At 42.7% G+C, this 24,246-nt stretch overlaps 1 protein-coding gene across 1 annotated transcript; it reads right to left on the bottom strand.

The window, feature by feature from the left end:
• Positions 1 to 2,600: 2,600 nt before the first annotated feature.
• Positions 2,601 to 22,660, bottom strand: LOC124010874 (phospholipid phosphatase 2-like). The gene is made up of 7 exons (XM_046323618.1): positions 22,199 to 22,660; positions 8,413 to 8,564; positions 8,183 to 8,269; positions 7,917 to 8,092; positions 7,775 to 7,832; positions 7,510 to 7,686; positions 2,601 to 6,691 (listed from the first exon to the last, which is right to left on the bottom strand). Exons 1-7 carry the CDS (start codon positions 22,260 to 22,262, stop codon positions 6,536 to 6,538), a joined length of 870 nt encoding a protein of 289 aa, XP_046179574.1. The 5' UTR covers positions 22,263 to 22,660; the 3' UTR covers positions 2,601 to 6,535.
• Between the last annotated feature and the right edge of the window lie 1,586 nt (positions 22,661 to 24,246).

The raw sequence follows: 24,246 nt of genomic DNA, 5'->3' as shown, positions 1-24,246 counted from the left end.
TTAGCAAAAATAGATAAGATCTTGCTACCATGGAAAAATCTCCCTGATTAACTCTTATATCACTGTTTACCTATTTGCTTATGGTTTTGCCTACGCCTAGGGACCTGCTTTTTAAATTATATTTACAAAAAATATTAAATTTAATTTGGAACAGCAAGCCAGACAAAATTAAATGGGCCTATTTATATAACGAATATGAATTCAGAAGGCAGAAATTAAATATTAAAGCATTAGACCTCTCACTAAAGGCATCAGTTATACAAAAGTTATTCTTAAATCTAAACTGGTTCTCTAGTAAATTGGTAGGAATGTCTCATCCTATGTTCAAGAATGGCCTTTTTCCCTTTATTCACATTTACACCTGCTCACTTTTGGTTGTTAGAAAAGGAAATAATCTCCAAAAGATCGTTATTTTTTAAAAACATGCCTTAGAAATTTGGTTGCAATTTCAGTTAATCCACCTGAAAAGACAGAACAAATAATACAACAAATATTGTGGTTAAACTCAAATATACTAATTGGTTCAAAAAAAAGAAAGTAAAAAGCATTTTTCGAAGAAAGAAAAAAAGAAAATGTAAAGGTATCATTTTAGTGAATGATATCATAAATAGGACTGGTGGAGTTATGTCACATATGCAGCTAACACAGACATATGGAAACGTCTGCTCTACCCAAAATTACAACCAATTAATTGCAGCATTACCACAAAAATGGAATAGGCAAGTAGAAGGGGGAAAAAGGAACTTGTATGTCGGCCCTGTATTAAAGAACATATTGTTAAAGAAAAGTGTGATAAATAAAAACATGTCATTTTCATTTAAAGGACCACAAAAATGACAGCTGTGCCATATAAATTGCAAAATAGTTGGGAAGAGATTTGATGTACCCATTCCATGGCACATGGTTTATGAATTGATACGCAAAACAATGCCGGATTCAAAACTTCAAATTTTTCAATTTAAATTACTATACAAAATTCTTGCAACCAATAGAATGTTATAAATCTGGGGGATATAATATTCCCAGCTCTGCAGATTTTGCTGTGAGGAGGCAGAGTCATCAGATCATGTATTTTGGTATTGTCCATATGTAGCTCGTTTTTGGTCACAGGTCCAGGAATGGCTGAAGAATTTAAACATTTGCCTAGAACTTACACTGCAGGTAGCAATAGTGGGTGATTTGAAAAGCCATAGTCAAAGCAATCAATAATATAATTATTTTAGCAACATTTTGTATTTTTCCTTTAAAATCTGTAGAAGCTATGAGAATAGAAAGGTTCAGTACTTTTGTGAAGCATCACGGCACAGTTGAAAAATATATGGCAAATAGAAATCCAAAATGGATGATGTTGAGAGGTTGAATGGAGCTGAAGGGTGAGACTAATAGCAAGATAAAACATGTAAAACATACTGGGTCTGTAAAATGTATATAGGTTCAGAAATGTTGTGAAATAGCACAGTTACAAATGTAAATGTAGTTTGATTTCTATTTAAGTCATTTAGCAGACGCTCTTATAGATGGACATCAGAAATAGAGGAATGACTAAAAACAAACAAAATATAACTATTTTAAAATCGATTGTCTGTAAAATGTCTATAAGAAGGTAGTAGCCTAAGCATTTGTTAGTTTACTCCAATTGGGGGAAGGGTGGTAGGGTTTGCGGAGAATAATAAAGGTATATTCTTTAAAAAGTATGGATGTCTACATAGGTATGTGTATATGTATGCATACGTGTTTGTATATGAATATATATATTTACCAAAAAAATATGGGGGATTGGAAATGATGCAGACAATTACATTGATGGAAGCAACAATCTTTCGCAATATTAAGCTGATCCACCCCTTAAATTATATATTTTTTAATCCATATTGAATTCAGGCTGTAACACAATTTAGAATAAGTCAAGGGGTATGAATATTTTCTGAAGGCACTGTAGTCCATTCCCATTTCAAACCTCTTTCTTAAAAAATTTAAAAATAAAGCTCCGGATATGTAGACAAATTAGCTGGCTAACTCATTGATTCTGCTTGTATTATAACCCTATGGAGTTTGTTTTCTAACTGACAAGAGATATCCCACAACTCAGACAAGTCTGGACAGGCCTGCAGCATCCTGGGAGTTCCACTTGTCAACAGGATAGTTTTTCACCTGAGTACATCCAAGTACATGTCACTGTGGCAATACTGTTTTTATTTTTTTAGGTTAGGATAATTATGTAGGCAGGTTAGAATAATTAACTTGGCAGGTTAGGAGAATGAGGGTAAAGGTTAGGCTTAGCTCAAATGTTACAGTTTTCCCCAATGTGACAACTAGAAGGCGTTGCACTGGTAGTACAAACCATCAGTACCATAATACCGGCTGTTCTTACGAGGAAGCGCATAGTGTATACATCGAAATGGTTTGCGAAGAGGGTCTTTGTCTGCAAGGACCACCCAAACTAAACAAATGTAATCATGCGCAGGGCTTTATAGCAACCGTGGTTGAGGTACAGGGGATTTATACCTGCACCCTTTTCAGCAACTATTCCCTCATTAGGCTACAGAATCAACTAGCACACACACTCACTTTAATAACAAAAATCAGTCTGATGCACAAAGGGCATATTAGTTCGTCTTTATGCATAAAACTACAAAAAAGCAATACAGAGAGATAAAATAAAACAAATTGAAATAAAGCTATGACAACATGTGCAATGTCTTCATCACTGGGTCTGGTGTGCCATCACCCCAACAAACATTGGGAAAGTCCTAGTGAATCACTTGGATGAATCCATGAAGTTGAAGGCATTCATTCCATCCGTTTAGCCATCCCTCCATTCTTCCAATCATCCCTCTCTACCCATCCCTCCACAGCAGTAACTCTGTGGTTCTGCATGCACTTTCGTCTCAGCAGGAGTTGTCAGATTATAAAGGAAAGACACTTCTGTAAATCAAGTTCCCTTTTCCATCAAGAAGAAATACATACATTTGATTGCAGCTACAGTTTGTTACAGACAAGCTTATGAAGGATTACAGTGTGGATACAAACACAATAAAATACACTACATGGCCAAAAGTAGGTTGACACCCCTTCAAATTAGTGGATTTGGGTATTTCAGCCACGTGTATAAATTGAACACCCAGCCATGCAATCTCCATAGACAAACAATGGCCCGTAGTGAAAAGCTCAGTGACTTTCAACGTGGCACCGTCATAGGATGCCACCATTTCAACAAGTCAGTTCGTCAAATTTCTGCTCTGCTAGAGATGCCCCAGTCAACTGTAAGTGCTGTTATTGTGAGTGGCAACGTCTAGGAGTAACAATGGCTCAGCTACGAAGTGGTAGGCCACAAGCTCACAGAACGGGACCGCTTGTCTTCGGTTGCAACATTCACTACCGCGGTCCAAACTGCCTCGGGAAACAGCACAAAAACTGTTAGTCTGGAGCTTCATGAAATTAGTTTCCATGGCTGAGCAGCCGCACAAGCCTAACAGGCTGACTACACTGCTCGCGTCTGGTGTGCGAACATTGCAAATTACATTTTGAAATTATGTTATTCAATTATTGCACGCGCACCAGTGAGCATTTGCCAAACATCAGTGCCCAACCTGACTAATGCTGGTGGCTGACTGGAAGCAAGTCCCCATAGCAATGATCCAACATCTAGTGGAAAGCCTTCCCAGAAGATTGGAGGCTGTTATAACAGCAAAGCGGGGACCAACTCCATATTAATGCCCATGATTTTGGAATGAGATGTTGGACGAGCAGGTGTCCACATACTCTTGGTCATATAGTGTATATATTAACCCTTTGCAGAAGTGTAATGTGTTTTTCAGAGAACATCTCAGTGAGTGACTCAATCATTGACACACTGACGATTGTCAACATCAACATTTCAAAGGCAGCACATGGCATCATGATCTCACAGGACCTGTGTTGCCATGCGAGAAGGCAGGTTATACTCAGCTTTATATATAATAAACTGGAGTGACTAATACAAGTTGCGTCAATAACATTTTAAAAAACATCACAGTGGGCTAGTAGTGGTATTACAATCTTAGAGATACGACAGAAATAAACAGTTAGTTAGAAAGTAATTATCTATGCAACACTGTTTTACATTCCATATACTGTACATGCATGTCTTCTACAGACATGCTAGGTACCAGTAGGCCCAACACTGAACTCCACAGACCATTGGTCCCCCCCCCCCCTCCTCCTGGAGAACTACAGGATGAGCACACTAACCCACCTGATTCAGCTAATCAAGGTCTTAACGACTAGTTAAATCAGGTAGGTTGGTGGTGGGCGGGAACAAAAGCCTGCAGCCCAGTAGCTCCCCAGCACGAGGCTTGGAGACCGCTGTCTTGATGGAAGACGTGTGAGAGGATTAGTAGCTCCAGTGTAGGTAAAAGGGATCAAAGCATTACAAACACACAAAAAACTCCTTTACAAATACAAACTAGACTAGAGGGTGGGTTAAAAAAGAACTACAGGACACTCAAATAAACTACAAATCCCAAGAAGACAACCTGGTTGATGCTGCTGCACAGGAAATATAAATGAATCATACATTTAAAAAATAAAAGTTGTTTCAGTGTTTCCTGTTAGCATAATTGAAATCTTGGGAACTACACAATAATTCTTTGTGTCTGTTAAAAAACTGTCTCATCCTCCATACTTTTAGTACATTGTATTAAAATACAAAGTTAAATGCATGTGCATGTGAGTGGTTATACACATCTTCTCATACACACCAGTGGTGGCTGGTGGGAGAAGCTATCGGAGGACAGGGTCATTGTAATGCTGGACCGGAATAAACAGAGTCAAACATGTGGTTTCCATATGCTTGAGGTGTTTGATACGTTCCATTTATTCCAGTCACTGATATACACACTTCTCTCACACAGACAGCCATACGGCAGGGGCGTAGGCATGGGTGCCCCCACTGGGAGCAAAAACCTATTTTCTTTCTAGATATATATTTTTAAGTACTGCTCTTTCATTTACATTTACATTTAAGTCATTTAGCAGACGCTCTTATCCAGAGCGACTTACAAATTACCTTGTCAGTGTTCCAAATGGGACATTATCTGTAGAGCCCGACCGATATTAATCGGCCAATATTTTTATCTGCCTTTATTCCACAGATAAAGTGCCCATATTATATACATAGAATAAACAAATATGTCTGCTCCATTTTCAATGGTTGCCTAAAGAGGGCACTCTACCAGCTGCTCATTGAACATCATTCAGCCCTAGTCCACAATGTGAGGGAAGGTAGACATGGTGGTTTGTAGCTTGAGTAGCTTGCCACAGCCAGCATGAGTAAATAATCAAAAGTACACTTCACCAAGCAAGCAGCCCTGTCCTCATCACATTCTCACTTTGTTCACGTTAGCTGGCTAGCTAACCAGCAAGGTAGTTAGCTTAGCTATCTAGCCAGCAATATGTGCTACGTATGTGCCAACACTGGACTGGCGCCAAAGTGAACACTCGTCCTTGATACAAAAAGAAGACCGACACTGTCAGGGCCTATTATGTTAGCTAGTGGGCTAATTTAGTTAGTTTTCTGAAATATGCAATCTGCAAAAAACAAGACAGTTGGCGCAGGTCTATCATTCAGGCCATGTGCTTGCCTTCATTATGAGATATGTAGCTAATGTTAGCTAGCTCGCGAAATTATAACGTGTGACAAAAACCAGTGCAGCAAGAATTTACATGCATAAACATTTTCAGTCATCAGCGCATGCCATTTGGAGTTGAAATGTATAGCCAATACATTTTGTATTCAATAACAGTGTTATGTAAATATGGTTTCTTTAAGAAAACATTGTCGTAATGAACAGCTAGCGTGTGCTTGTCGTAACGTACTCTCATTGCAAGGTGGACCATGAAGTGTTTGTTTACATGACCACCCTTATGGTGGTTTAGCACAAATACTTTTTCATACCTCTTTTCCACTGCCATAGACATTTTTTAAGTTGCACCTAAGGTCAACTAAACAAGCTTTGTATTCACTGTCAAATTTATAGAGAACATATAATTGCTTTTTGGTGGATCTCCTGTAAACCACAAATAAAATGTTCTTAAATAATGTTAACTATAATATTTAGTTAAGAAATCATCATTCAGAGTATCTGTTGATCCTTTGAAGCACAATTTGGTTTGTTTTTCATTCAACCTCTAAAAAAAAACAATATATCAACAGATATCAGTCATCTGTGACTTTTCTCTCCCTCAAAATCGGTATCGGACCCAACAATCCAATATGGGGTTGGGCTCTAATTATTTGTCGTCTTTTTACCTAAACATGCAAACATCATCAGATATAATTCATAGACAGCTATAAAACGGTACATTTATCTCTTGGCCACATGGCAACATTGCAGGAAGTTAGTTAACAAAACATTTTCATTTTTAAAAATTGCCCACCCAAATTTCTGCAGGCCTACCCACCAACAAACTCCTGTCGCCGCCACTTCCCCACGGTTGCCATATGATTGTTGTGTAGAGGTTGTTGTGTAGTTGCAGTGTAGTTGTTAGTCTGTGTTCAAGCTGTAGTAGTTGTATAGTTGTAGTGGTTGTTGTGTAGTTGCGTGTCTGGGTTCACGCCAGGTTTGGCCTCTAGGTGTTCGTCTTCAGCCGTCTCTGATCGTGGGCAGCGAGGAGGGGGGCGGAGCTTAAAGAAATCAGAGACGTAGCAAACCTGAGAGAAAAGAATAGTTTAAAGTCAGCAGTGCTAAGCGATTAGTGCTTTTTGAAGTCGGTTCTGTTTCAGGTCGATTATGAAAAAATAATTATGTTTTAGATTTTGGTCACAATTTTATTTGAAACATTAAATGCATTGTGGGTTAAATGCTGTAACACTGAATAAAACAAAAGTCCCATGAGGGTAGTGACTGCCCATTACTGCTCATCACTTATTAACATTACTTGAATAAAATATCTCGGTTGTTGTGTATATTACATTTGTTTTATTTGATGACTTTATTATTTAATTCCAAGTCATCATCTCATCTCTATAGAGCTGCTGCCTACGGTTTCTGACAAAATCACTGTTTTAGTAGTTCAAAGTAATTTATTTATTTACCTTTATCTAACTAGGCAAGTCAGTTAAGAACAAATTCTTATTTTCAATGACGGCCTAGGAACAGTGGGTTAACTGCCTGTTCAGGGGCAGAACGACAGATTTGTACCTTGTCAGCTCCGGTTACTAGTCCAACGCTCTAACCACTAGGCTACCCTGCCGCCCCAATACTTTTATGACTGCTGAATACCAACTATCAGTCACTTAGATCATGTGTATTCTGTAAACTACAACTCCCTACTACATCGCACAGTTCGGGCTTGATCTGATTTATCTCTAGAGTAACTGTGCAATGGAATTCAAATAATTGAACCGACATCAGTCAATTAGTTGTTCCAAAACCAAAGAACTACAGACATTTCGGTTTAATTGCTCAGCACATGTACAAACACACACACACACACACACACACACACACACCTCCTACAAACACTCACGTTGAGCACAGCGATGAGAGTTCCCTGCAGCAGTCCCACCAGTACGTCGCTCCAATGGTGTTTGTAGTCGCTAACCCGTGTGTATCCAACGTACAACGCAAACGCCACGAGGAAGAACTGCACTGTGGGTCTGACCAGACGAGTCCACTTCCCCTGCATACGTGCTTGCACATACAACTACAAAACACACACACACACACACACACACACATTAATCGTCATCTCACGCATGTATGAAACTCACACAAATAAAAAAAACACTCACTGCTAGAAACAGCATGCTGTACATCCCGAAGGCAGAGTGTCCGGAGTAAAACGACAATCTGGAACACAGAGAGAAACATGTTGACGTTGCATCACACAGCAAGAGAAGAAAGACAGAAAGACAGACAGAAAGACACACACACCTGGACTCAGTGACGTTTCGAGGGTTGCCAGTACAGTTGAGTTGCAGCATGTACCCAGAACAAACAGTGGGATTACACACAGACAGGAAGTTAGGGCGTGGCCTGCCGATGGTGAACTTGGCCAGGTCAGTCAGTGATTGGCTCACAGCTGCTCCAAACAGGAAGGTCCCCACCACCTAGTAGAGGCACAGCACAGGCCAATTTAGCCAATCTGAGCTAAGACCACATATTGTCAGCCCTAAACTATGACCCGTGTTCCAACTGACCTTGTAGAGAGCTGACATGTACTGGTTAAAGTTAGAGTTGGAGTGGAGACGCTTGGAGTACACCAGGTACGCTTCTCCTGTAGTTATCTATGGAGAGAGAGAGGCAAAGTCATAGCATAGCAGAGGTAAACTCGTACCATAGCAGAGGTAAAGTCATAGCATAGCAGAGGCAAACTCGTACCATAGCGTGCCATTTTGTACATAACCATCAAGTTGTTCATCAAACTTACTATGACTATGGAGGAGGGGATGGTGACTGCAGCCATTGCCCTGTGGGAGATGGTGTCCCTTCTGTAAGGATATCTGATGCTCTCGTCATCACAGTAGATACCCCTCTGGTACGGGCTGAACATTAACGTCAAGACCGCTGACGGAAGGGCCGCTGGGAAGAGGGGAGAGCGATAGGAAGGGTAGAGGGAGAGAGAGGAGGGGTGTCAGAGTGGGTCAAGGGAGATAGTATCAACATGGTGCTGAACTTGTCTCTGCCTAGGTGAGATTGAGGTTCAAGAAGCAGCTCAACAGGCTCTGACAGACATGTTTAAATCTATCAGCTGGACAGGAACTGTGAACAATACATGGGCATGTGAAGGCACATCGAGGCACTTATTGGTCAGCAGTATATCAGTGACCTCGGTCCCCTGGGGAGGAAGCTGCTAGCTAACACCACTCACACGCCATCCAAAGATTGTATAGTACAGTATGACGATGCTTAGAAACTGCCTCTACAATAGAAATCCACAATCACGCTTGTAGGCGATGTCATGGCAACGTTGGCTAGCTAAGCTCAGAAACTTAAAAATCGGGTCTAACGGTCGTCTCGCTCCGAACTGCGCATGAGCAGGCCGTCAAATCAAACGCCCTCCTTAGATATAAAGTTATTTTACACCAAAATGAAAACATGTCAGTTTGTCACTTCCACACAAGGTTGGGGTAACATGTTCAGCTACCTAAGACACCTAGGTCGATTTAGAGAATATTAGCAGCAAAGGGAGTATTTTTCACTTCTCCCATTGACTTCCCAAACCCCTGTCTGGTCTGTCGAGTCTGATTCACGAAGCGTTCCTGGAAGTTTTGCGTCGGTGGGTCTCTGGGTTTAGATACTCTGTGTGCACTCTAATGGAAATGCACCCACACACATCCATCACCATAGATATGCCTAACAGTGTAACAGCCTTAAACTTTCTCCACTGAGCCCTGCTGACAAGGGCATGGGAGCCAACTATCGGACGTGACACACACACACACACACAAAATGAATGCCCCATTCTCTATTTATTTATACATAAAGTTACCATGAGAAATTCCCTTAAACTGATCTCTCACGGAAGAGACCATGGACTTTTCTTTTAACCTTTCTCCTCTCTTTCCCGGACTCAAACCTTTCTCCCCCCTGCTCTCACCCTCTCTTTCTTTCACTCCCTCGCTCTCCCCCCATAGTTCAGTGACTCACAGACCAGAGCAGAGACTGGCACCAGGACAGACTATAAAACTGTCTCAACTGACAACACAATGGTGTGCAAACACACACACACTCAAATCTGACAGGACAATGGTTTTATGCACCCTGATTATTTTTTTCCTGTTTTTATGAACCCTGTCACAAGACAACATGCTCCCCTGATGCAAACTGAACTTCCACCAGTCATATACTGAACAAAAATATAAAATGCAACATGCAACAATTTCAAAGATTTTACTGAGTAACAGTTCATAGAAGGAAACCAGTCAATTGAAATACATTCATTAGGCCCTGATCTATGGATTTCACATGACTGGGCAAGGGAACAGCCATGGGAGGGCATAGGCCCACCCACTTGGGAGCCAAGCTCTCCCAATCAGAATTAGTTTTACCACACAAAAGGGCTTTATTACAGACAGAAATACAGCTGCGCGGTCATGGAAACCCATTTCAGTAAGCTTTCGACAAACAGTTCTTATTCTGACTTTGATTCCACAGGCAGTTTGTAACTCGGTAGTGAGTGTTGCAACCGAAGAGAGGAGATTTTTACGCGCTTCAGCACTCGGCAGTCCCATTCTGTGTGCTTGTGGCCTACCACTTTGCGGCTGAGCCGTTTTTGCTCCCAGACGTTTCCACTTCACAATAACAGCACTTACAGTTGACCAGGGCAGCTCTAGCTTTTTGGAAAGGTGGCGTCCTATGACGGTGCCACATTGAAAGTCACTGAGCTCTTCAGTAAGGCCATTTTACTGCCAATGTTTGTCTATGGGTATAATAAAGTGCATTTGAAAATTATTCAGACCCCTTGGCTTTTTCCACATTGATACATTACAGCCGTATTCTAAAAATTGATACAATTATTTCCTCATCAATCTACACACAATACCCCATATTGACAAAGCATAAAACAGGTATTTTTTCCTTTTTTTGCAAATGTATTAAATAAAAAAAACTGAAATATCACATTTACATAAGTATTCAGACCCATTACTCAGTACTTTGTTGAAGCACCTTTGGCAGTGATAAGAGCCTTAAGTCTTCTTCGGTATGACGCTACAAGCACACCTGTATTTGGGGAGTTTCTCACATTCTTCTCTGCAGATCCTCTCAAGCTCTATCAGGTTGAATGGGGAGTGTCGCTGCACAGCTATTTTCAGGTCTCCCCAGGGATGGGGTACAAGTCAGGGCTCTGGCTGGGCTACTCAAAGACATTCAGAGACTTGTCGCGAAGCCACTCCTGCGTTGTCTTGGTTGTGTGCTTAGGGTCATTGTCCTGCTGGAAGGTGAACCTTCACACTGGAGCAGGTTTTATTCAAGGATCTCTCTGTACTATGCTCCATTCATCTTTCCCTCGATCCTGACTAGTCTAACAGTCCCTGCCGCTGAAAAACATCCTCACAGCATGATGCTGCCACCACCATGCTTCACCGTAGGGATGGTGCCAGGTTTCCTCCAGACGTGACACTTGGCATTCAGACCAAAGTGTTCAATCTTGGTTTCATCAGACCAGAGATTCTGACATCAAGCGGGCTGTCATGTGCCTTTCACTGAGTAGTGGCTTCCGTCTGGCCACTCTACTATAAAGGCCTAATTAGTGGAGTGCTGCAGATATGGTTGTTCTTCTGAAAGGTTCTCCCATCTCAACAGAGGAACTCTAGAGCTCTGTCAGAGTGACCATCGGGTTCTTGGTCACCTCCCTGACCAAGGCCCTTCTCCCCCGATTGCTCAGTTTGGCCGGGCGGCCGGCTCTAGGAAGTGTCTTGGTGGATCCAAACTTCTTCCATTTAAGAATGATTGAGGCCACTGTCTTCCTGGGGACCTTCAATGCTGCAGGCATTTTTTGTACCCTTCCCCAGGTCTGTGCCTCGACACAATCCTGTCTAGGAGCTCTATGGAAAATTCCTTCCACCTCATGGCTTGATTTTTTTTCTCTGACATGCTGTGGGACAGGTGTGGGACAGGTGTGGGCCTTTGCAAATCATGTCCAATCAAATGAATTTGACACAGGTGGACTCCAATCAAGTTGTAGAATCATCTCAAGGATGATCAATGAATACAGGATGCACCTGAGCTCAATTTCAACTCATAGGGAAGGGTCTGAACACTTATAAGGCACTTAAGGTTTTTATTTTATTTTATTACATTTGCACACAAAAAAAATCAAAAAAACTGTTTTCGCTTTGTCATTTTGGGTGTGGATTGATGAACAACATTAAATGTAATCCATTTTAGAATAAGGCTGTAACATAAAAATGTGGAAAGGGGGGTCTGAATACTATCCGTATTATGCAGACCTAGCTTGTCGCCTGCATTCCTGCCTTTGGGACAACGACTCAAATTGTTTGGACGGAGACATGAGGATCTCGTCATTATATACAGATCTCTGGTTTCATCCACTTGCGAATTAGAAAGGGAAATTGGCAGGTGCACAGCGCACTGTTCAGATTCTGGCTTCCCCTAAACTAAATGGATGTTTTGCCAAAATTATAATTACTCCTGTCTAAATAAAATAATTGAAAATACTTTACCAGACAGCTTGACTTAGCTGATCATGAACTTTTTTTTAAATTTATTTTTTAAAACAGTGTATTGTTTCACATCACAAGTGCCTATTTCGGAAGCAAGCAATTTGGGAGCGCGTGTGGCAATAGGCTTAGCGTAAAGCATCTATAATGTGTCTCGAGTATAATTTCAAATGTTGAGACAAGAAGAAAGGGTGTGTTGCGGAGATCTGGGCGTCTTTCTCCAGAATGCATGCAATCAACTCTCCAGAATTGGGTGAATTGTTTGCCCTTCGTTTATTTGTATCAATTCACCATTACATATATAACCACTAGGCCTAGTACCTGTACCATTCATCCCCGTCATTTGTTTACATTCCATTTATGTTAATGCATGTATTGGTCATTTACCATTCTCATTCTCCGAGTGGAACTGTTGTTTGCAGAGTTCACAAGCTGCTACACTTGTGAGAAACCAGTTTTGGTTTATTTCATAACCATTATTTTTGAGTTCTCAATTTTTTCATTGTCTTTTGTTTTGAGTGCTCTGTGAGCAATGCTGATTTTCTGCCCTGATAATGTTGAGGGAGGGAGGGAGCGCGCACGCCAACATGCTGAGTTGATACAATGTTACAAATCATTACCCATAGTGCAAATTAAGACAGATATAGACACAGCCAGTAGAGGACTGGCCACCCCTCATAACCTGGTTCCTCGCTACGTTTCTTCCTAGGTTCTGGCCTTTGTAGGGAGTTTTTCATAGCCACCGTGCTATGCTTCTACACCTGCATTGCTTGCTGTTTGGGGTTTTAGGCTGAGTTTCTGTACAGCACTTTGTGACATCGGCTGATGTAAAAAAATGGCTTTATAAATACATTTGACTGATTGATTGAATGGGAGGCAGACAGGCAGAGTAGAGATTAATGCAATTGAAATAACCTGAATTTTCACCAGGATATTTTCTACTGTTTTGTCAGCTTTAGGCTTATGTATTTTACTTAGTTGATGGAAGTTACAGGGGCTCTCGAGTGGCGCAGAGTTCTGCATCTCAGTGCAAGAGGCGTCACTGCAGTACCTGGTTCGAATCCAGGCTGCATCACATCCGGCCGTTATCGGGCGTCACATAGAGCGGCACACAATTGGCCCAGCGTCGTCAGGGGTAGGCCTCATTGTAAATAAGAATTTGTTCTCTCTTAGTTCCATACGCTCATTTCTTCCAATGGATCACGGTGTAGGCTGTGTCCACATGGCAAAATGCCATGTATTGTATGTATTATTTAAATTAAGATTGTGATTAACCATGTGACAATAATTTTGAGAAATGAAAAACTGTTCCACGAAAGCGTACACAGTATTAAAATAATCATAACTGGTAGAAATGGTAGGATAACTTGTAAGCTTCCCCAATCTTGAAACTCACAAGCTGTCTTTATCATAACACCCATTACCAAAATGTGTGAAGGCGCAAGTGCGTGCACACTGGAGGTTCCGTGGAAAAAACGGGCCCGCCTCTTAAAATCAAATGCCAGTCCAACTGATTCGTTCTGGCGCCTGCCCTGTTCACATTGTCACTCATCAGCGGCGTATGAACGGCGTGACTACTTTGTCAACCTTAATTCCGCTAGGTCAAGCATGCACTCAGCCACTTTGAAGGTTACTAACTAGTATTTACTTTGAAGTCATGTCTACTTTGTAGGGTTCTAGGATAACAGTTAGATAAGACAGCTCTCTGGAGTGTAGTGGTTAGGGTGAGGATGAAGTGTGCATGTGTGTAGCACTCTGCTGCAGTGTCAGAGAAATAAACACACACACACAAATGTATAATTGTAGTAATCTCCAGTTTTATTTCAGTAAGGTTTCTGCTACAGTGTTATTGTAGCCCAGGGTTGAGTTGAACCAAGATTGTTCCTCTCTCCAGAGAGTAAGCTGAGCTGGATTTGATAAAACAAGGAAGGAGAAAGGGGAGTGTGTGAATAAATAGATGAAAGATTGTCTTAATAGTGTTGGGTTTCAATGTGGTAACAGTGAATCTGGAACTGATTTTGAACCATTCAACCCTGCTGAATGGTAACCGAACTGGTGACGAGCCGTACCTGGGATCCAGTGGTACTGGAGCTGTTTTAATGAACCCAAAGGAAAACTGATTCAAGCATTCTCTTCGGTATCTTCGGAAGAGATTAGTTTGTAGCACACATCTTGACCTTCCTCAGAGATGTAGAAAGAACAGCGATGTGGCACAGACTCAGATGGCTGGGCGTTTGTGTGTCCAGTGGCAGATACAGGAAGCAGAGGCCATAGTCCGTCTTCTTTAACCCCCCCCCCCCCCCCCCACACAGTTATCTGGGCCGAGGGGGTTGGTCTTCAGTAACAGAATGGGCAGCGCGGTCAGAGCGAAAGAAGAAGAGGGGATAACATTGTTTCACATTCTCATTTGGCTAGATAGAAAGTTCCAGATGCCTCCCAGAGAAAACAAACATGGAGGAATGTCTGGTGAGATATGACACATGATCAACTTCCTCCTTACCTCTGACCTCACAGGAAGGAGGAACCTAAGAAGTGTTCCTGTCATTCTACAGACTAGACGCCAAAATACGTACACAACTCCACTGTCCTACTAGTCACACCCAACAGCTAACACACACACACACACAAATTGATAAAATCTAGACAATAGAGAGATTGCAATAGGGAGACAGAGTACTGATCTTCTTCCTGCTCTATGGCTGTAGTACTCCCTCTGTACTGTCAGAACCCTGGTTATTTTCCACACAGAAAAAGTCAATACCCCCCCCCCCCACCCCCTCTCTCTCACACACACATAGTTGGCACAGAGAGATGGTGAGTGTGTGTGAGAGAGAGAGTCAGTAAAACAGCAGCAGAGTATCTTCTCTAACTCTAGTTCTGCGCAAAACCCAGAAAATCAAATAGATAACAAACTAACCCAACAACATTTGGTATCAGTCTATAGTTTGATGCAGATGCTCTTCTAACCCCAAGCGACATAAATAACAGTAAGAACTTAGAGCAATGGCAGCTGTTTTAGGTCTCATGTTCACTTCCAGAGAAAGTTTGATGTCCCAAGGTTTTTAAAGGACTGTGACCCCCCCATCACAGCAAACTTCTGGGAAGAAAGTGAAAAACATTGACACAATGTGAAACTGTATTAATTTAGATTCCTTAGAATGACCCGTAGAATGAACATGATCATTGTCTGCCAATCAGATTCTTCAAGGGGGTGTGTACAGGTCTTACAACAGTAATCTGTCCCATTCACACAATCACCAGTCAATATTGAATGATCTAAAGGTCCATATGAAATTATGGATACATCAGGCCCTTTTGTTATGCATATAACAGCAGATTGCTTGGTTTGGGAGGCGTTTGGTTGGTATTTTTGTTAAAAGAGTGTGTTGCAGAAATAACTCAATGTGCCTGTGTGTGTGTGTGTATAAAGTTTATTTGTCTGCAGTGATAACAAGGCAAAGGAGAGGAGAAAATAGTTAAACAGAGAAAGAAAGAGGATAGAGAGAGTGAGTAAAAGAGGGATGGTAGAATGAGAGAGGGAGAGAAAGAGATGGGAGAATGAGAGAGGGATGGTAGAATGAGAGAGGGAGAGAAAGAGGGATGGTAGAATGAGAGAAAGAGGGATGGTAGAATGAGAGAAAGAGGGATGGTAGATTGAGAGAAAGAGAGAAAGAGGGATGGTAGATTGAGAGAAAGAGAGAAAGAGGGATGGTAGAATGAGAGAAAGAGGGATGGTAGAATGAGAGAAAGAGGGATGGTAGATTGAGAGAAAGAGAGAAAGAGGGATGGTAGAATGAGAGAAAGAGGGATGGTAGATTGAGAGAAAGAGAGAAAGAGGGATGGTAGAATGAGAGAGGGAGAGAAAGAGGGATGGTAGAATGAGAGAAAGAGAGAAAGAGAGATGGTAGAATGAGAGAAAGAGAGATGGTAGAATGAGAGAAAGAGAGAAAGAGGGATGGTAGATTGAGAGAAAGAGAGAAAGAGGGATGGTAGATTGAGAGAAAGAGGGATGGTAGATTGAGAGAAAGAGGGATGGTAGATTGAGAGAAAGAGAGAAAGAGGGATGGTAGATTGAGAGAAAGAGAGAAAGAGGGATGGTAGATTGAGAGAAGGAGAGAAAGAGGGATGGTAGATTGAGAGAAAGAGAGAAAGAGGGATGGTAGATTGAGAGAAAGAGAGAAAGAGGGATGGTAGATTGAGAGAAAGAGAGAAAGAGGGATGGTAGATTGAGAGAAAGAGGGATGGTAGAATGAGAGAAAGGAGAGAAAGAGGGATGGTAGAATGAGAGAAAGAGAGAAAGAGGGATGGTAGATTGAGAGAAAGAGGGATGGTAGAATGAGAGAAAGAGAGAAAGAGGGATGGTAGATTGAGAGAAAGAGAGAAAGAGGGATGGTAGAATGAGAGAAAGAGAGATGGGAGATTGAGAGAAAGAGAGAAAGAGGGATGGTAGAATGAGAGAGGGAGAGAAAGAGGGATGGTAGAATGAGAGAGAGAAAGAGAGAAAGAGGGATGGTAGAATGAGGGATGGTAGATTGAGAGAGAGAAAGAGGGATGGTAGAATGAGAGAAAGAGAGAAAGAGGGATGGTAGAATGAGAGAAAGAGAGAAAGAGGGATGGTAGATGAGAGAAAGAGAGAAAGAGGGATGGTAGATTGAGAGGAGAGATGGTAGATTGAGAGAAAGAGAGAAAGAGGGATGGATGGTAGAATGAGAGAAAGAGAGAAAGAGGGATGGAGATGGTGAGAGAAAGAGAGAAAGAGGGATGGTAGATTGAGAGAAAGAGAGAAAGAGGGATGGTAGATTGAGAAAGAGAGAAAGAGGGATGGTAGATTGAGAGAAAGAGGGATGGTAGATTGAGAGAAAGAGAGAAAGAGGGATGGTAGTGAGAGAAAGAGGGATGGAGAGAGAGGGATGGAGAATGAGGGATGGTAGATGAGAGAAAGAGGATGGTAGAATGAGAGAAGAGAGAAAGAGGGATGGTAGAATGAGAGAGGGAGAGAAAGAGGGATGGTAGAATGAGAGAGAAAGAGGGATGGGAATGGTAGAATGAGAGAGGAGAGAGAAAGAGGGATGGGTAGAAGAGAGAAAGAGAGAAAGAGGGATGGTAGGAGAGAGAAAGAGGGATGGTAGAATGAGAGAAAGAGGGATGGTAGAGAGAGGGATGGTAGATGAGAGAAAGAGAGAAAGAGGGATGGTAGATTGAGAGAAAGAGGGATGGTAGATTGAGAGAAAGAGAGAAAGAGGGATGGTAGAATGAGAGAATGAGAAGAGAGAAAGAGGGATGGTAGAATGAGAGAAAGAGAGAAAGAGGGATGGTAGATGAGAGAAAGAGAGAAAGAGGGATGGTAGAATGAGAGAAAGAGAGAAAGAGGGATGGTAGATTGAGAGAAAGAGAGAAAGAGGGATGGTAGAGAGAGAGAAAGAGGGATGGTAGAATGAGTAGAATGAGAGAAAGAGGGATGGTAGAATGAGAGAAAGAGATGGTAGAATGAGAGAAAGAGGGATGGTAGAATGAGAGAAAGAGGGATGGTAGATTGAGAGAAAGAGGGATGGTAGAATGAGAGAAAGAGGGATGGTAGAATGAGAGAAAGAGAGAAAGAGGGATGGTAGAATGAGAAAGAGGGAAGATTGAGAGAAAGAGGAGGGATGGTAGATTGAGAGGAGAGAAAGAGGGATGGTAGAATGAGAGAGGGAGAGAAAGAGGGATGGTAGAATGAGAGAAAGAGAGAGAAAGAATGAGATTGAGAAAGAGAGAAAGAGGGATGGTGAGAGAAAGAGAGAAAGAGGGAGAATGAGAGAAAGAGAGAAAGAGGGATGAGAGAAAGAGAGAAAGAGGGATGGTAGAATGAGAGAAAGAGAGAAAGAGGGATGGTGAGAGAAAGAGAGAAAGAGGGAGAATGAGAGATGGTAGATTGAGAGAAAGAGGGATGGTAGAATGAGAGAGAGGAGAGAAAGAGGGATGGTAGAATGAGAGAGGGAGAGAAAGAGGGATGGTAGAATGAGAGAGGGAGAGAAAGAGGGATGGTAGAATGAGAGAGGGAGAGAAAGAGGGATGGATGGTAGAATGAGAGAATGAGAGGGAGAGAGAGGGAGAGAAAGAGGGATGGTAGAATGAGAGAAAGAGAGAAAGAGGGATGGTAGAATGAGAGAAAGAGAGAAAGAGGGATGGTAGATTGAGAGAAAGAGAGAAAGATGGTAGAATGGTAGAACGAGAGAAAGAGGGATGGTAGAATGAGAGAAAGAGGGATGGTAGAATGAGAGAAGAGAAAGAGGGATGGTAGATGAGAGAGGGAGAGAAAGAGGGATGTAGATGAGAAGAGAGAAAGAGGGATGGTAGAATGAGAGAAAGAGAGAAAGAGGGATGGTAGAATGAGAGAGGGAGAGAAAGAGGGATGGTAGAATGAGAGAATGAGAGAGAGAGAAAGAGGGATGTAGTAGAATGAGAATGAGAGGAGAGAAAGAGGGATGGTAGAATGAGAGAGAGAGAGAGAGAAAGAGGGATGGTAGAATGAGAAAGAGGGATGGAGAATGAGAGAGGGAGAGAAAGAGGGATGGTAGAATGAGAGAGGGAGAGAAAGAGGGATGGTAGAATGAGAGAGGGAGAGAAAGAGGGATGGTAGAATGAGAGAGGGAGAAAGAGGGATGGTAGAATGAGAGAGGGAGAGAAAGAGGGATGGTAGAATGAGAGAGGGAGAGAGAAAGAGGGATGGTAGAATGAGAGAGAGGGATGGAGAGAAAGAGGGATGGTAGAATGAGGGAGAGAGAGGGAGAGAAAGAGGGATGGTAGAATGGTAGAATGAGAGAGGGATGGAGAATAAAAGAGGGATGGTAGAATGAGAGAGGGAGAGAAAGAGGGATGGTAGAATGAGAGAGGAGAGAAAGAGGGAGAGAGAGGAGAGAAAGAGGGATGGTAGAATGAGAGAGGGAGAGAAAGAGGGATGGTAGAATGAGAGAGGGAGAGAAAGAGGGATGGTAGAATGAGAGAGGGAGAGAAAGAGGGATGGTAGAATGAGAGAGGGAGAGAAAGAGGGATGGTAGAATGAGAGAGGGAGAGAAAGAGGGATGGTAGAATGAGAGAGGGAGAGAAAGAGGGATGGTAGAATGAGAGAGGGAGAGAAAGAGGGATGGTAGAATGAGAGAGGGAGAGAAAGAAAGGATTGAGGAAAAGCTTTTTCAAATCAGATCCAGTTTGTCGACTAGGCACATTCCTACTATATTAATGACACAGTGAGGAAGCTGGGCTATGGCCTACGAACACACACACACGCCAACAAAACACAAGTATGCACACGCACACTAATAAAAACACAACCCTGTATCACTCTTATCTGAACTGGGAATAAAAAAAATCCCCAAAGTTCTCTTGTCACTAATTGTAGACTGATTACTGCTACCCCCAGAGACCACTATCTAGAGAGAGAGAGAGATAGAGAGAGAGAGAGATAGAGAGATAGATAGAGAGATAGAGAGAGGGTGGAGGCAGGAGAGATGAAAGAAAAATAAGCAACTGGAGAGATTAAGGGAGGAAATATTGAAAGAAGAAAAGAGAAAGAGTGATTTTACTGTCGTCAGACCCCAGGCCCAGACACACAGCCCCCTAAGTCTGTCAACAAACATGGTTACTGTCATCTTTTTTTAAATGATTTTTTAAAACCTTTATTTAACTAGGCAAGTCAGTTAAATATTTACAATGACGGCCAAACCCTAACCCGGGCGACGCTGGGTCAATTGTGAGCCGCCCTATGGTACTCCCAATCGCGGCCAGTTGTGACACAGCCTGGAATCGAACCAGGGCCTGCAGTGAAGCTTATATCACTGAGAATCAATGCCTTAGACCGCTGCTCCACTCGGGAATGTCAGACCCCAGGTCCAGATACACAGCCCTCTGAGACTGTCAACAAACATGGTTATGCCACGAGGTGTTAACAGCTTAACTGTTAAACAACCCTACTCTCTCACTCACTAAATACCATGAGAGAAAGAGAGCAAGGGAGTGGGGGAGGAAGACAAAAGAGTGGGGAGGAAGACAAAAGAGTGGGGGAGGAAGACAAAAGAGTGGGGGAGGAAGACAAAAGAGTGGGGGAGGAAGACAAAGAGTGGGGGAGGAAGACAAAGAGTGGGGGGGAAGACAAAAGAGTGGGGGAGGAAGACAAAAGAGTGGGGGAGGAAGACAAAGAGTGGGGAGGAAGACAAAGAGTGGGGGAGGAAGACAAAAGAGTGGGGGAGGAAGACAAAAGAGTGGGGGAGGAAGACAAAAGAGTGGGGGAGGAAGAAAAGAGTGGGGGAGGAAGACAAAAGAGTGGGGGAGGAAGACAAAGAGTGGGGGAGGAAGACAAAAGAGTGGGGGAGGAAGACAAAAGAGTGGGGGAGGAAGACAAAAATGGGGGAGGAAGACAAAAGAGTGGGGGAGGAAGACAAAAGAGTGGGGGAGGAAGACAAAAGAGTGGGGGAGGAAGACAAAAGAGTGGGGGAGGAAGACAAAAGAGTGGGGGAAAGACAAAGAGTGGGGGAGGAAGACAAAAGAGTGGGGGAGGAAGACAAAAGAGTGGGGGAGGAAGACAAAAGAGTGGGGGAGGAAGACAAAAGAGTGGGGGAGGAAGACAAAGAGTGGGGGAGGAAGACAAAGAGTGGGGGAGGAAGACAAAAGAGTGGGGGAGGAAGACAAAAGAGTGGGGGAGGAAGACAAAAGAGTGGGGGAGGAAGACAAAAGAGTGGGGGAGGAAGACAAAGAGTGGGGGAGGAAGACAAAGAGTGGGGGAGGAAGACAAAAGAGTGGGGGAGGAAGACAAAAGAGTGGGGGAGGAAGACAAAAGAGTGGGGAGGAAGACAAAAGAGTGGGGGAGGAAGACAAAAGAGTGGGGGAGGAAGACAAAAGAGTGGGGGAGGAAGACAAAGAGTGGGGGAGGAAGACAAAAGAGTGGGGGAGGAAGACAAAAGAGTGGGGGAGGAAGACAAAAGAGTGGGGGATAGGGGGAAGAAATGGATGAAGAGGGAAAGATGTGGAGGGAGTGGGAGATAGAGGGGGTAGGAGACTGTCCACCAAAATGTCTATTCTAAACTACAGATCTCTAGTATTGAGAGTCCAGTACAAGTCCGAACATGCACAGCCCGGCTCCACACACAAACGCAGCAATCACACTGGAAGCAATAGGGAAAAGCCCAACAAGCAGGACACTTTCCATGGAAGACCAGTCAGAAGAACAAGTGTTCTGTTACAAGTGTGTGGTACACACACACACACACACACACACACACACACACACACACACACACACACACACACACACACACACACACACACACACACACACACACACAGATCATGTTTTAAAATGGTCATCATAAATGAATTGTAACTGTGAAATTGTAAACTTAAAATCATAGTAAATGTGATTATGCAATTTGATGACTAGCAAATGATGACTAGCCTACAATCTACAATACTTGAATCAATACAGAATACAGATCATTGTTACACCACTCCACCAGGCACTGTGACCACCTGTAATGTGCTGACAGACAATGATAGAATCCATTAAACAAGCTATAACACGAGCAATGCGGACTCTCTTCCTCTTACAATACTATTGCGGTGTGTCTGTCTGTGTGTGTAACACAAAACACATGTTCTTATGACTGGCCTGTAATGGAAAGTGTCCGACATGCTGGGCTTTGGCCTGCGGCTTGTGTGTGTGTGTGTGTGTGTGTGTGTGTGTGTGTGTGTGTGTGTGTGTGTGTGTGTGTGTGTGTGTGTGTGTGTGTGTGTGTGTGTGTGTGTGTGTGTGTGTGTGTGTGTGTGTGTAGCCTGCCTAAACATTGTTTACAAAGTCCCCCACCGTCTCAGTCTTATCCAGCATTTACCCAATAAACAATTATACATAAACAACTATTTTATTGATTTATCGGTGGCTAGTGCTACCCTATTGCATTGCGCATGTGTAGACGGCAGAGAGAGCGAGTTGTGTCCTTGGTTATTACAACAAATAATGTTATATCAGCCATGTTGTTGGAGAGAGAGAAATAGGGCACTTACCGATAACCACACAGAAAACATCAACTAGAATCAGCATATTTTTCTTGGGAACTGGTAGCTCCATCTTCACGCTTCTACTCTCTCCGAAGAAGAATTATCAAAATTGCAAACGTTATTGGGAGAAGTTTAGTTGCAGGGGTAAGAGAAAAATAGGGTGAACAATCAGATGTGCTTGTTCTTCCGGATTTCGCTCCCGTAGTCTACCTGGCCTACCTGTTTAGGCCTACGCTCTATAGGTGAGTCGGGGAAAGACGCAACTGTAGTATACACCACACACACAGTGTCCAGCGCTGTCAACACACGGACATATGTGGGTCGCGCATTGTCCAAAAGCAAGCAGAGATAACGGAAGAAAAAAAACTTCTGAAATCGTTTCCTTTACGGAAAGTTGAGAATGGGCTCTTTCCCCAACTAAAGGCGCGTGTGTGCGTTTACACTCCCCAGAGCTGACGTCAGAACTCGTGTGAAAAGAAAAGTGAACCAGACCGCAGGGTGGAGTCAGAGGATGAAGAGATTGTTTTTGTTGAAGAGATGAAGAGATAAAGCAGTGTTGCAGCAACATCCAGAAAAAAATGAGAAAAGATGCAAAATAATTGAGATGTGTCATGGAATATGTAGGTTTTCTGATAACGTATAAATAAACGACTTTTACCTCCCCATATCAATCAATCACATGTATTTATAAAGCCAATTTTACATTAGCCAATGTCACAAAGTGCTATATAGAAACCCAGCCTAAAACCCCAAACTGCAAGCAATGCAGATGTAGAAGCACGGTGGCTAGGAAAAACTCCCTAGAAAGGCAGGAACCTAAGAAGAAACATAGCGAGGAACCAGGCTCTGAGGGGTGGCCAGTCCTCTTCCTCTACATGGCCAAGATGTTAAAACATTCATAGATGACCAGCAGGGTCAAATAATAATAATCACAGTGGTTGTAAAGGATGCAACAGGTCAGCACCTCAGTAGTAACTGTCAGTTGGCTTTTCATAGCCGATCATTCAGAGTTAGAGACAGCAGGTGCGGTAGAAAGAGAGAGTTGAAAACAGCAGGTCTGGGACAAGGTAGCATGTCTGGTGAACAGGTCAGGGTTCCATAGCCGCAGGCAGAACAGTTGAAACTGGAGCAGCAGCACAACAAGGTGGACTGGGGACAGCAAGGAGTCATCAGACCATGTAGTCCTGAGGCATGGTCCTAGGGCTCAGATCCTCCAAAAGAAGAGAGAAAGAGAGAGAATTAGAGGGAGCATACTTAAATTCACACAGGACACCGGATATCAGGAGAAATACTTCAGATTTAACAGACTGACCCTAGCCCCCTGACACAAACTATTGCAGCATAAATTAGTCATTGTTTTTGTTGCCTCAGGGCAAACGCTGTGCCATAAAGGTAGGCTAAAACACAAAGGAAAATCAGATACAGAACATGTATTAAGTGAAATATAGTAGAAGCAAGCACTCTTTTTCTAAGAAAATACAAATTGGGCATAACCTAGTATTTCACTGCCTATCCAACCAGATTCTGGGGTCCATTCTTCTTCACTGTCACTGACCTCAAGCTGACTGTCCTCACTATCAGAGGCTCTGTATGATCTAACTGATCCTTTAGGCTCCCTTTGCTCATCGAATGTCCCTGTGTCCATTGCCTGTAAACGTCAGTGGTTATGTTGTAAAAAACATTGACCAAGGCCATCATTTTACATCAAATTACATGTATTTCATTGAGCATGATATTGCAATGAAAAGTAGCCGAACTGCAAAGTAAAAGATGGAAAAACTCAACTTTAAAAAATAAAGCATAGAAGTATTGCACATAGAACAGATATACCACTTTTTAGACTTGCTTTCAATGAAAATGGCAGATCTAGAACTCATATTTCTATGTACATTTTGTTAGGTCACCTACAAAATTACATTGCAGCTTTAAACATGCAAAATAATGAAATGTATCTGGGCCTCCCGAGTGGCGCAGTGGTCTAAGGCACTGCATCGCAGTGCTAGCTGTGCCACTAGAGATTCTGGGTTTGAGTCAAGGCTATGTCGGGGGCCGGC

The sequence above is a fragment of the Oncorhynchus gorbuscha genome, linkage group LG23 (genome assembly GCF_021184085.1).
Source record: "Oncorhynchus gorbuscha isolate QuinsamMale2020 ecotype Even-year linkage group LG23, OgorEven_v1.0, whole genome shotgun sequence".
Classification (NCBI taxonomy): Eukaryota; Metazoa; Chordata; class Actinopteri; order Salmoniformes; family Salmonidae; genus Oncorhynchus; species Oncorhynchus gorbuscha.
The sequence above is the reverse complement of the archived record's forward strand: the minus strand, read 5'-3'. Positions and strand labels throughout refer to the sequence as shown.